This window comes from Limanda limanda, chromosome 15 (genome assembly GCF_963576545.1).
Source record: "Limanda limanda chromosome 15, fLimLim1.1, whole genome shotgun sequence".
In the NCBI taxonomy this organism is placed as follows: Eukaryota; Metazoa; Chordata; class Actinopteri; order Pleuronectiformes; family Pleuronectidae; genus Limanda; species Limanda limanda.
This window is the reverse complement of record NC_083650.1, coordinates 871,406-885,334: the sequence shown is the minus strand read 5'-3', so window position 1 is coordinate 885,334 and position 13,929 is coordinate 871,406. Positions and strand designations below refer to the sequence as shown.

The 13,929-nt window shown below is 41.4% G+C and overlaps 2 protein-coding genes across 2 annotated transcripts in view; one reads left to right on the top strand and one right to left on the bottom strand.

Annotated features, from left to right (window-relative positions):
• The window catches only part of piezo1 (piezo type mechanosensitive ion channel component 1 (Er blood group)), a 79,293-nt gene extending 73,037 nt beyond the window's left edge, over positions 1 to 6,256 (bottom strand). The window contains exons 1-2 of the mRNA XM_061087090.1: positions 6,197 to 6,256; positions 5,894 to 6,056 (exon numbers count right to left, since the gene is read on the bottom strand). Of these exons, the coding sequence (XP_060943073.1) occupies positions 5,894 to 5,957 (64 nt within the window). The 5' untranslated portion in view covers positions 5,958 to 6,056; positions 6,197 to 6,256. The remainder of the gene's footprint in view (positions 1 to 5,893; positions 6,057 to 6,196) is intronic.
• A 1,981-nt stretch (positions 6,257 to 8,237) lies between these two features.
• Positions 8,238 to 13,593, top strand: cdt1 (chromatin licensing and DNA replication factor 1). Its single transcript, XM_061087913.1, has 10 exons — positions 8,238 to 8,696; positions 9,136 to 9,261; positions 10,828 to 11,111; positions 11,262 to 11,456; positions 11,927 to 12,072; positions 12,238 to 12,338; positions 12,467 to 12,655; positions 12,756 to 12,920; positions 13,109 to 13,310; positions 13,430 to 13,593. Exons 1-10 carry the CDS (start codon positions 8,238 to 8,240, stop codon positions 13,591 to 13,593), a joined length of 2,031 nt encoding a protein of 676 aa, XP_060943896.1.
• Positions 13,594 to 13,929: the final 336 nt, after the last annotated feature.

The window sequence follows — 13,929 nt, the reverse complement described above, 5'->3', positions numbered from 1 at the left end:
CCCTCTCCCAGGACGAACAGAAATGCAAACGATGCCATGTGTAGCTCAACACATCAACAAAATTAAAATATTTACGAAATTGACTGAATTTATTTCAAGTTAATTATTTTGTTCATCACCTCTAAAACCCAAACTTTGGCCTTGTGCCAAACCAACCTAATGTCTCAAAGTGCCAACTCCCGTATAGCAAACATTTGAATGAATTGTCTCAAGTTCAAATCCATTCATTGTTCATATTTAGATTACCATTGAATAACTCATACATCGTGATATTCAAGTGGTCCCAGAGGGAAATATTCTAAAGTCTAAAATATATATATATAAATATATTATATATAAACTGGTTCCCAGTTAACTAGTTACATTAGGTCAAGTCAACACAGCCATTGACTCATACAGTGGTGGGGGGGGGGGGTCACATGTAAAAGTGTGCTGGAAAAGGCTCCAGCCCTTTTATTCTTAACAGGATGAATAATTTAAGGATATGGACGAATGGATAGATAGATGGAGATTGATAGCAACATAAAATTTCTATATAGAGAGCAAATACAGAATTTGTCCCATCTAATGCCATTCAATGGTCTCAAAGGCAAAGCTTTAAAAGCATTATTCGTCTTTACACTATTAAAACAATATGAAATAATTTATTATAATTAATTGATATATTTCACTTCCTTTAACTGAGTTAAAACTCATAAACTGTTGACAGACCACTGCATGTTCTAGCTAGTGTCATTCTGTCACAAGTTCTCTCTCTCTCTCTCTCTCTCTCTCTCTCTCTTTCTCTCTCTCTCTATCTCTGTCTCTCTCTCTCTCTCTCTCTCTCTCTCTCTCTCTCTCTGACTCTGTCTCCCTTTCTCTCGAAATTCATAATTCATGTCAAAAACCATCCCTACAGACAGACTGGGTCATACTGAAACAGATTTTCATATATTGGTGTGTGGAGGATAGAGATAAACCCAAAGCCAACACAGCTTAACCTGCTTTTTACAGTTTTTCACAGTTGTTAACACACAAAAAGCAAAAATTCGGCACAATTTGCACAACATTCACTTCATGTACCAATAGCTTGACCCAATTTGGCACTACTTCACACTCCCTTATCTCATTAGACTCTGGCTTTCCTTCTTTACACTCTGATGTAAATTACACATCACCTTGTTGTCAAAACACTACACACAATGTTCAGTTGCTGCACACACTTCTCAAGAAAAAGCATCAAAGCATCAACCTACAACACACAAATACTCAAATCTCTAAACATTCAGGTCTGTTGAACGATTTGCAATCAGGACTGCGGCATAAAAGTGCCTTGAGCCTTTGTTTTGTTTGATGAACAATGGAATAGAATAGAATACAGTGTGCTCACAGTATTTATATTTTGCAGGACTGAAAGAGAACCACACCGTGGAGAAAGAACACGCATTTTCACAGCCGAACAGGAGACTGAAATTGTAGATATGGTTCGTGAGAACAACGCTATCACACTCAGACAAATAAAAAACTAGGATCCTGGATGACCATGCTACATTTAGAAACTGACACATGCATGTATTGTACCTGTAAGCCAATATTGTTCCTTTTCTACAGTGTCTCACTACAGTGTTGAACTTGCATTCTCATGCTGTCTGTGTCGGTATGTACTGTTCTTTGTGTGTACCAAAATAAACCTTTTTTTGCTGCATATTTGTGTGCTGTTCTATGTTCGACTATGAAAAAAGTAGGCCTACACTGAGACAGTTTACAAAAGAAGAAATGGCTAATTCTCCGGTCATTGTCATTCATATGGTGTGTTCCATTTCGATGATTGTGTTTTCAATTTTGCACTTCAGTGTGCTGTAAATGCTTGGAAGTGTGCAAGCAAATGCTTAGTTGTGTGTTCTCAATAAATGGTATGTGTGTGTCATTTGAAAATATGGCTGTGTGTACCAAATCAAAACACGAGTTCCATTTTGATGGCAAAGAGTCATCTTGCAAAGGGAGTGTCAGGTTTAGCTTTTTGTGTGTGAGGTTTTGAGTTTTCTGTGTTCATTTTTGAGAAAGCCATTATTGTTTTGAAAAACGTGTGTTAACAATTGTGAAAAACTGTAATGGAAGCTACACACCCATCCTGTGTGTGTGTGTGTGTGTGTGTGTGTGTGTGTGTGTGTGTGTGTGTGTGTGTGTGTGTGTGTGTGTGTGTGTGTGTGTGTGTGTGTGTGTGTGTGTGTGTGTGTGTGTGTCCCTAATTGGGAAAAAGCTGGCTTTTTAGGTCTGTGGTTTGTGTTAGGGATAGGTTAAGCAGTCGTTATGGTTAGGTAAAGTCTCTAGGAAATGAATTCAAGTCTGTGTGTGCGTGTGCATGTGCGTGTGCGAGTGTGTGAGTGTGTGCGTGCATGAAAATCGATTTATGAGATTTGCTCAGTGTCACAGAGGGACATTAGCGGGTTACCCTGTTATCTTTGTGATTAACATAGGCTTTGCAGTTTAACAAAGCCGGATTACTTTTACTCAGTGTAACCTATGCTGCATTGCTGCACACTCTTCCTGCTCCAGAGCAGCGCAGAGGATCGGATGAAAGACTTGGCTAGAGACCACTTAAATCACTGCAAAATAAAATCATTATTTTTGCAGGATCCTGTAGAGTTATTAAGTTAGTCATAATAATATTTTGTAGCAGAACCATTTGTTAATTTAAAAAATGGCTTCCACAACTGGAGGAAAAGTTTACGTTGTTTGAGTGCTGCATTTCTCTTGATACCAACAGTATTTCTTGAAGTGATTCATACATTGTAGCCTACACAGCGGTTATTCCCCTCAGTACATCTGAAACTGACAAATCACAATGCTACTGAGAGTGACAGTGCTCAACACCATCTGCACCAAGTCAATGTTGGTTTGTTCTGAACAAAACAGATGAAGCCCCAGCCAGGATTGGCCATCAAAGGGGGTCAACTGCACAGGTCTAAATATAAATAAGTGTAACTTAATACAAGTCATTACGCTGTAAGCCACTGTAAAACATCAAGAAAGTAAAACACAGTAATGACAACTGTTGTTTCAACGATAACTTTCATCAGTTGTAGGACAGATATCTGGTTTAACATTTTGAGTTGTACTAACTCAAGCAAATAGGCTTAGAAACTACATTATGTCGTGAGATTTGAAATAATAAGTTTCTCAGATCGGAGATGCCTTAGAGTTTTAATTTTTAGCTCTGCAGAGGGTTACACAGCCAGCAACATGGCTCAGAGTGCAACCAAGAGAAGTTAAAAAGGAAGGTTTTTAAAACAGAGGGCAGACAGGACTGTCTGCAGTCTGGCACCACTGTTACAAAAAGAGAAAAATTAAATCCAGCACGCAGTTGCACATATAAAGCTCAACAGGAGGTAGAAGACATTGATGTTGTATCGGCTAAGTGCACAGAAAACAGTCAAAACAGTAGTAAGACATTCTTCACAGTAGTAAGACATTGAACAGTGACATTTTCCACTACAATTACATTTCATTTAGGTGACACTTTTAACTATACTGGATATTATGAAGTACCTCTCTGAGCTGAATTTCAATTCCTGAGGCCCCAACCAGCATCTCAGCTCTCTGCTTTCAAATTTGAAATCATTTGATGGTGTGAGAGGTACAACTGGGAAGGGTTAACACTGGACATTTCTTACTCTTTAAGAACAACAGCCTGCTGTGACATCGAATGTTACTGTTTGAAAAACACCTTCAGGCACTCTGGGAGACGTTTCAGGACATGAAAAGTAAACAAAAGCAAATTAACATAATTCTTAGCTGCTAATGTGGAACCAGCTGATGTGCCTGACAACCTACAACATGAAATCATTAAGCTACAAAGCAACAACAAGCTTAAAGCTGCGGACAACCACCTCCCTCTGCTCAAGATCTACAAGGTGCATGTACATCTTGAGGATTTCCCCATTCTAAGACATGCACTGAACAGTTTTTCTCTGTTTGAGACAATCTACTATCAGGTCTTTGATAAACTGATTCTTGCCAAGACAGTAATCATTAAAGACTGTCCTAAACCTGCAAAACCAGCTGTCATTAATACCATCTGACATCAGACTCTGCGAAAAGCAACTGGTCCAGCCATAGCATCAGTGAGGTTGGTGTGATATGTTCAGTAATTTAAAATGAATGATGTCATAAAGAAAAAAGGTGTTCAACACAAAACCAATCCCATTCAAATATAGACCTTAAATTACAATTGTTCTCTGTAAATTAATTATGGGCTCAATGAAACAACAACACAATCTTTGCATAACTGTGTCATATAATGTAGTATTATTTAAGATATATTTTAAAATGCAAACTCAAACCCACAGAGGCACTAAAGATTGTGGTTTTCTTTCTTTGTTCACTTTAGAGTGGATCATTGCCACATTTAACTTGATTCATTTGTTTACTGCTTGATAGACCTTTTTTGCTACTACCCACTGACATGGTTTAAATGTTTGACCCCCTGAACATCATAAAATGCTAGCTAGTTTTTGGAGCTCATTTTTTCTATTACCCTGCCCAAATATATGACTGTGGCATTGAAACAAATTAACTCCTCTTGATAGATAAGAAGTTGTAGAATATAGGGTGTATTTGGGTAATCTCTCACATTTCTTTATTTTTTTTTGTCTTTTTTTCATTTTGATTTAAAAAAATTGATTATATTGAGCTCGTAATGCATAAAGCAATGGGATTTGGTTTTTTTTATAACCTACTACAAGTGTCCCAGATTACAAAGTGACCTGTCCCAGATTATCATTTTCAAGCACAATTTTCTTTTTTTGGGACAGTGAACACTACAATATGTGTTGTGTCTGAGTACGCTATCTCCATTCTTTATTCTGGTGCGGTTAAAAAACATCTTAAGGATTAAAGAGAGTTATAATATGCAGTCGTAGAAGTCAAAATTGCTACATAAAAAATTCCCCATTACCTGAATGCACCCTAACTCAAACATAACACAAGGTCACTTATTAACTTTAGGACATGGTCTGGCCCTTCCTCCATAGAACGTGGACCTCATCCCAGTGTGACTGCATGATTTATTCAACATTGTGAATTCAGTCATTATCGGATAATTCACAAATTAAGCTTGAAATAATAAATACAAATAATAATAGGCAATCAAGAGTGTAGCTGTGCCTGTTATTAACTGTTAATAAATTATTGTGTTTAACCAGGAGAAAATACAGAATGAAGCTGTGTCAAGTTGGCTGGTTTAATATTCAGAGTAATCGCAGTGTCAGATCACTTTATTCTGAAAGCCAGTTTGTATCAACGTTGAACAAATCTTGGAGTGGAAACATATTAACTTGTTTGCGTTACTTTAGGCGAGGCTATCACGAGTAATCCACGAAAACCCTCATTGAACTATCATTCAGTTTAAGGTTTCTCTGCTCCTCAGCTAAGGCAAAAGACAGGGTGGAAAATTACTTAAAACCTGTTGATTAAGTTCCGAATAACACTTAATTCGGCTGATGCTTCAACCTCAGATCATTGATGTCCCCGAGGTTTTTTTTTTTTTTTTTTCCCCAACCCGCCGACACTGTCGCGTTTCACAACAGGACGTCGACACCTTCTCCAAACTGGACTGAGATTTTTAGTGACACATCAGCTTTTGTCAGTCTGTAAGTGCTGGTGTTCTGAGTGGGATCTGCACTCACGTTGTCTCTGCCTCTATCAGATCAGCCACACACACCAGAGAAACACTGCAGCTGCTGTTTTTACAGTTTTCCCTCCAGCTGTTTCACTAGTTACCACCCAGTGAGTTCACGACGTGCACACATCGCCTCAGTGTAGATGGGAGTTGGCCAAAGTGAAACTTTGTTGAGTCACATGCTCGTACCAACAGTTTTAAGTTTCAAGGAATCAAAGAGGGTTGGTAAATTACCTGTTAACAGCGCGATGGGCACCAGGAAGCAGTAGAAGAGCCATACAATCACCTGGAGATCCATATCAATGGGACTAATACTCTCCAGTGAGCATCAAGCACACATCAATATCTACCATCGATCACGTCAGCTGACTCAATCGGCTCCATTCAGGCTTGTTGACTAAATGTGACAAAAGAATGAATATGCCATGAGGTCGATGTGCGCTCATGGTGTCTCGTCAAAAAGAAAAAAAAAAACTTCAGAGGACCAAAGTTTCCATTATTCCATTGTGTCGGTGTGGTGAGTGTCTCTGAACTGACCGAGCCGCTCCTCTCTAGAACTGTGAGGGAGAAGACTTCAGTGTGTGTGTTCCCTTAGAGGGGCCCAGTGTGTTGTAGGTGGAAAATGTGATTCACAGGCAAGTGAGTGTGAAGGGCGTTCATAGAGGAGCTATTCTCCAGCGAGCAGCTCGGAGAGAGTCACCTCCCTGCTGCTGCTCACAGTCAGTCAGCTGCTCACTGCAGCCATACATATAACTTTACTTCACTGCTGCTGTGGTTTTGGTATCAATCCCAAATAATCTCTGCTTGTTTAAAGAGTGACATCTGTGACAAGAACCCTTCAGTCAGTATTGGTACTAGAAAGGGGTCTAGGACCCTAGTAAATCCACACTACCTGGCACCATAAGAAATTTCATTATGTGTTTCAGTGACGTCCCCTAGTGGACAAATAAACTCTGTAAAACATGGCGCCTGAGCTTGTGGAGGTAATGGTTGGAAAGTTAAAGGAGGGAGTCAGCACATTTATTTTATATTTTAAATGTGCCTTTCATATTAGACATCAGAAAATGATGAAGATATTTTAATCTTTTCATACTCTCACACACACTGTATAATGTTGCCCCGACGACTAATCTTCCAGAGCAGGAGGAAACCTGAGGGAGTTAGTTGAAGTGATGATTATCATTGACAACTGATTAGAATGGGCATATTTCTATGTTAATGAGGAAATGAGGAACTTGTTGTTATGTGTTCCAGTTAATCTATCTCACTACGATCAAACTAGCGTTGGCTGGGTGTATCAATGTATGATAATCTGCTCATATCCCTTGTCATGGGACCCATTATTTTCCAACATCAATCCAGGCACGTGTAAATAAGGCGCAGCCAAGGACACAACAGAAGAAAACTGAGTGTGTTGCAATGAAAGGAATATAAAAAACATAATAGCTTGTTGACAGCTTGTTGTCCCTGGAGAGATACCTGCAGTATTCCTGAGCTTAGCCATTAATCATATCCTGTGACAGATGGTGAGGATCGTCAAAAAGGATTAATCATGTCCTTCTTTTGGGCCATTCACTTTTAACCTATAGCAGTTGGACCAGGATCAAATTAATTTGAATTGTCATGTTAAATTGTAACACATCTAATATGATTCTTCTTTACTGAGTTTTAAATTACTTTTAAAAAAGCTGATTAAATGCTATGTAAGATTTTGAGTGAATTTGAAAAGTGAAATGTCATATCAACAATTGATCACATATTCTCAGTTACAGAGGCTGAATTGAAGAGTTTCTAATGTGCTTTCAGGGCCCAGGCTGTTGCCCTTCAATAATATTTTCACCTCCTTAGCTTTAGAACAATGTCATGCTTTTCTAAGCTAGTCAACTCTCTCTATAATATTCTGTGATTCTTCAAAATTACCAGTTTAGATTATAGGGCTCTATATAATCACACAATGACTGTTAACAGAGTGTATGAAGGGGCTGTGATCCAGTCTTTAAGATAAGCAAATACCCTAATTTTCAAGCCTGATGTAAAAACGGCTCATTTATTAGACTGTCCATCATGCCTCACATTCACCTGTGGAAATCAGCCTGCCATAATGTTATTATGCATAGTATAGTGTGGGAATGATGCATGTACTATGCATTTATTGTTCACTTAACATTTATGAACAGTCCAGCAGCTTACTGTAGTTATTTTCTAACCACAGTGGCTCTGATGTAGTGTGCTATTGAATTTATATCTATAAATATGTTTTATATACCTATATCTTTAGCAAAATTCAAGATTAAACAATGAGAAATAATCAAACCAACACAAGGACAGATGTTTACTGATGTTTAACATGCTACAAATAACTGATCCATTCATCAACACGTCCGACCCTGTTGCGCACATGTGTCCCGGAAGAGGCGTAGCTTATAGGATTTCGCGCGAAACTTCGTTTCTCCTTCCTGTGGAGTGTGGCTATTTCCGGTTTAGCTGAGCTATTGTTATTGCTCGGTATTTAAATCCCTCCAGGTTGCATTGAGAGCAGAGCTTCGCAGTGTGTTACTGTTCCTGTAGCGGCGGCAGCATGTCTCAGGCCCGGGTCACGGACTTCTTCTCACAGAGAAAGAGCGGCACCGCTTGCCCGGTGAAAGCAGCCAAGCCGCGCAGCCGCGGCTCCTGTGCTCTCAACACCGGCGTAACCAGCAAACACAAGAGGTCTGTGAAAAACAAAGAAGCTGTACTCTGTTCGTCCTCTGTCCACGAAGAGTTTGTCCGACTTATCGAGGAGGCAGCGGGGTCGAACGATGAGGAGTCTGCCGGCTGCACCGCCGCGACGCGAACCCCCTCCAGTCCCCGGACACCGAAGCGGACCTCGGCCGACGCCGAGTTTGACCTCGGGGCTGCGGTGTTTTCTGCAACCGCCGATCATAGCACGGCCAAGAAGAAACGACAAGAGGAGTCCGCCCGAGAGTTTGCAGCCCCGGAGAAAACCAAGAGGAGGACGGCCAGGAAGAAGCTGGTTCTGCCTCCGGACTCACCACAGGTAAAACCAATTCAGCCTGTGACTCTCCTCCGTGTCTGAGCCCACGTTGCTGTTTCTTTGAAGGCTTGTCTTTATTGTTGAATTATCACGAAAATGGCAGCCGAAGCACACAGTTCACGTACTTGTGTGAATGTGTATTTTATATGAAGTAGAAAGACAGCACACATCCCACACCCTCTGTAATGTCTAATGCATTTCAAGGTTAAAAGTGGTGATACAAGTTACAAGTGTTGATAAATATGTGTTTAGGCTGAGATGTGTCTGTACGTGTTACCTGTACACCTCCTAAACCTTCCTTTTCAAACCTACACAGTGAGTGATGTATTCATTATGGACAGGCACAATACAATGATTTGTACTATTCATAATTTAAATGTCTATATAAATCAAGATCTGTCAAACGGCTCTACTTACTTTTGTGTGTGTTTTGTATTTCAAGACGGCAGCTCAGCCCCCGACCAGTGAGGTGACCCCACCGCCCTCGTCTCTAGCAGCCCCTGTGTCGGGACACAGTGCTGAGAACCACACAGTCAGCAGTGGGACAACTGGGGAACAGACCAGCAAGGTAACATCAAGTTTGTTTGGACTAATGAGTGTGCTTTGTGGAACTATAGGAAAGTCAAGCAGAGTGTTGTGGCACCATTTTACACTTGACATCTATTGCACTTCTGTCCATCCTGGGAGAGGGATCCCTCACATGTGGCTCTCTCTGAGGTTTCTACATATTTTTACCTGTTAAAAAGGTTTTTAGTAGTTTTTCCTTACTCCTTTTGAGGGTTAAGGACAGAGGATGTCACACCATGTTAAAGCCCTATGAGACGAATTGTGATTTGTGAATGTGGGCTATACAAATAAAACTTGATTGATTGACCATTTTGTGGTTATCCTATATCATTATATTAGAAACTTAAGGAAGCTTCTCTGGGTGACAGGTATAAGATTAAGATTAAGATACATTTATTTGTCCCAAACACATGCACAGACATGCACAAGCACACTCATGCAAGGAGGGAAATTTAACCTCTGCTTTTAACCCATCTGGTGCAGGACACACAGAGCAGTGAGCAGATGTTGGGGGACTAAGGTGCCTTGCTCAGGGGCACTAGACAGGGTAGGGAGAATCCTCTTGGATTTTTGGACAGATCAATCCAGGTTCGTCTTTTTGTTGTTTCTCCGTGGAGTCGAACCAGAGACCTTTTCTGCCCATAGTCCAAGTTTTCTGCCACTAGTCCACCGCCTCTCCCATAGTCCACCGCCTCTCCCATAGTCCACCGCCTCTCCCATATAGCTGAGTGCCGCTCCCATCCTCTGAAAAGCCAAGTCAGCTTGAACTGGGCAGAGTGTTTTTGAGCATATGTCATGTATCCACCTACATGCATCTGTCTGTATGTGGAATGCATATCCTGCAAACTATTCATCTTATCGTTGTCACATTATTAGTCGTGCAGATGACCAGCTGTCTGTAACAGTCAATGGTGGTGTGGCAGCATGTTAACAGTTGTGAATCCTGCAGAGGATCTCCTGCTGTGTTCTCACATCAGCTCCTCCAGACCTTCTGCAGACTTTATACTAGGGATTCAGACGGAGAGAGTCTGCTCTCTGATGGCTCTCTGGAGAAAGTGCAGAGGATCTCATTCCAAGTAGCTTGGGAGCATTAACCCAGGCCAAGAAACAGAAATGCACCAGTCTTCTAAATTAGCCTTTTAAAATACAGAAAAATTCTCAGCTACTTAATTCAGATCATGTTTGTGTTGCTTAATCTCTTTCTACTGCAGCAAGATATCAATGCACTAAAAAGGCTGGTAATATGTAAACTGCCTCACATTTTGAAGCTTATCTATTTTAAGCGATTCATATTACATATGTCGCATGTTATTCTGTATTTTTCATACTATCGATCAACCCAATGTGTCTAAACCGCTACATTGACATCTTACTAATTGTTTTTGAAAAAAATGAGCCCTGTGGCACAGAGAAATCAGACTTCAATATTTGGACATTACTTGTTGGATCCATTTCTTCCAGCTTTGGCTCTGTAAAAGGGATTGATTGACCACAATAGAAAGATTATCTAGATGATTATCTTTACAGTCATAGATTCATCAGCATGTCAATACCCTCTTTCTGCCAGGCTCTGTGTAAAGAAGACATTGCTGCCCTCAAGTCTCGCATTCAGAAGATCAAGAAACATGCAGAGAAAATAACCAGAACGGCTTCAGTTTCCTCTTCCTCTGGTCAGGAGCCCAGCTGTACGCAACCTACTGACCCCAAAACCTCCACGCCACCAATCTCTGATGCAAAGGCTATCAAGCTCAATGTAACACGAGTCAAACAGCTTGCAGCTAAAGCTAAGAGAAGAAAGGGGGAGAGAGAGGCAGAGGAGAGCAAGCAGAGGGAGACAGTTACCCAGGACAGGTGAGCACATATACAACCATGCAAGATAAAGCAATCAAACAATACCAATTTTCACTGTGCAGATGGCACATTACATCTTCTCTAGTATTGCGTTCTACTGTCTAAATCCAGATCCGAGACCAAAGCGTTTTTGCCTCTCTCGTCCTCCAGAGCTGAGCAGCCAGCATTCCAGCGGTACCACACCCTTGCCGAGGCAGCCCCCCCAGGCCTCACCCTGCCATACCAATACAAGGTGCTCGCTGAGATGTTCAGGAGTATGGACACCGTGGTTGCCATGCTACACAACCGCTGTGAGACGGCAACCTTTGCCAAGGTCAAACAAGGAGTTCAGGATATGATGCACAAGTATGTGGAGGATAAAGAGATGGTCTTGTTGTACTTAATGAGTGTTTATGTTAACTTAAAATCAGTAAACTCTGAGTCACAATTCACATGAGGCAAATAAAAATGAGGTTTGGATTTTTAAATGGAATATTTTACAATATATGTAAATTTATGAAGAACAGCTTTTGTTGCCGAGGTGGTGGTCTTCACCTGAAAAACGTGTTGACTTCACTGGTGTTTCTGTGTCCTGTTGTCTGTCAAAGGAAATGTCTGAGATTTTGGAGCAATTAGAAACTGGCAGGGAAGAAAAACTACATTGTTCAGCCATTTTAGAGAACTTGTTAAAACATTCTGCTGACATCGGAAGCTAAGTCTTTCCACCTAATTGTCTTCCATGCAGTGGCCATGCCACACACGCCGCTCACTTTGAGCAGTAAAAACTGCTGTTTAAACTCAGAAAATGATGTATGCCTTCTGTCTTTCTTCTTTAGGAGGTTTGAGGAGAGCCACGTTGGTCAGATAAAGATGGTGGTTCCTGAATTCTACACATTCAGACAAGAGAAGAACATCCCAACCTTCAACAGCAGTATTAAGAAGAGCAGCTACCAGCTCACTGTGGAGCCTGTCGTTCTCTCTGGTTAGACACTGCTTTCAGTCTTTCTCCTGCTCAATATTTTGTTCACTTGTTTCATTTATTTGAAGTTATAGCTCATATTTAAATGCAGGTCCCTTTCATTGGTGAACCTGATTGTGTCTACTGCCCTCGTGTTAATTTTCATATATTTGTGCGTGTGTCTCTCAGATCAAAATAAAGCGCGTCCTGTCCTGTCAGCCTCTTGTCTTCTGGAGAGAAGACGCACTTTCCACTGGAATCTGGTGGACATTGTCAAACAGCACCACAAGGTCAGCAGCTCTTCCAGTACAGGTTTCATTCAGGCTCCTCAAAGTCTTGTTGTAAAAATTGTGATGTAAGGGCTAAGTTGGCATGGGAAAGCTCACTGACACATGGGAAAATGTTGTGATGTGTCCAGGAGTTCCTGTCTTCGATGGTACCTCCAGTGTCCGTCCCAGAAGACAAACTGACCCGGTGGCACCCCCGCTTTAATGTGGACACTGTCCCAGCCATCCAAACGAGCTCTCTGCCTCAGCCTCCTCATACCGAGAAACTAGCCACAGCTCAGGAGGTGCTGGACAAGGCCCGCTCACTCATCACACCCAAGGTACTGTGTCTACTTTAAGTTGAAATGACAGCAATTGTAATTTTGCCTATTATGGTTCTATGAGTGGTGGAGAAAATAACTTCTCTTGTCCTGTGTTTAGATGGAGATGGCTCTGGTCTCTCTCTCTCTAAAGACCGAAGATAAAGCTGCAGAGAGTAAAGAGCCTGCTCCTTCACAAAACCCAGGAGCCCCCCAGACTCAAGCTCCATCTGCAGCTCAGGTCCCAACTGCCCTGAAAGGAGTGTCTCAGTCCCTGCTGGACAGGGTAGGTGGAAGAGTAGACCAGTTGTCATGGGGATCAGGTTTTTATTTATTACTACTGGGATGGAATTGACTGTGCTTTAGGGTTATTATTAGAATGGTTGAATCAGCCTTGGCCACATGATATCAGAAATCTTTGTTGTGGTTTGTCATACTGTTGCTTTGTCTGAATTATTTTTGGGTGATTTTTAGATTCGAGCAAAGGAGTCCCAGAAACTCCAAGCGACCATGACCCGAAACCCTTCTCAGGAGGAGCGTCTGGTGATGATTTCACGGCTAAGGGAGCTGGCAAGGATTCTGCGGACGGTTTTCGTTGCAGAGAAGAAACCAGCTTTAATAATGGAAGTGGCCTGTAACAGGATGGTGGCCAGCTACAGGTCAGCTCTCAGCACAGGTGGGTTCAAACAAAGGAGGTAACAGTAGAGCTGGATATGTGATTTAGCTGTAGCTTATACAAATGTTGTTGGAAATTACTTGCTGAAAAAAAGATTCTGATTGGCTCCTCTCTAACAGGTGAAATGGAGAAGCATATTCGTCTGCTGGCAGAAGTTGCTGCTGATTGGCTGACTATCCATCCAATCAGGAAGGACTTCTACCTGAAGTTAAACAAGAACATGGAGATCAGCGTGGTTCTGGACCAACTGAGCAGGAGACTGCGTGAGGAGGAGAGACTCTGATAGACTTCTGATTCAGGTGTTGTGAGCAAACAATTTGCTACAACAAAAGTGCCATAGGGTATTTTTCATCGAGTATGACAGGTCTTTGATTAACATGTTTAGCACAGTACGTTTAGTGCTGAATCCTGTTTTATGCTGTTGGTATAAAAACACCAGAGTCAGACTACTCTATGATTGTACCTCCAGGGTCTGTCCCAGAAGACCCCAGTGCTTCCCCAATTTCCTGGAGCCACACTGGACGGCCTGACGTGGTCTTTGTATTCCCTATATGCTCCTGTGTTGTAAACAGGTTGTTTTAACCACACGTGTTTTTTTGTTTAGTTTTTTTTTTCTTGA

Coding starts and splice junctions, on each gene's coding strand:
- cdt1 (XM_061087913.1), top strand. CDS start 8,238: ATGTCTCAGGCCCGGGTCACGGACTTCTTCTCACAGAGAAAGAGCGGC. Junction 12,073..12,237: donor GGAGCCTGTCGTTCTCTCTG/GTTAGACACTGC, acceptor TGTGTCTCTCAG/ATCAAAATAAAGCGCGTCCT. Junction 12,339..12,466: donor TTGTCAAACAGCACCACAAG/GTCAGCAGCTCT, acceptor TGATGTGTCCAG/GAGTTCCTGTCTTCGATGGT.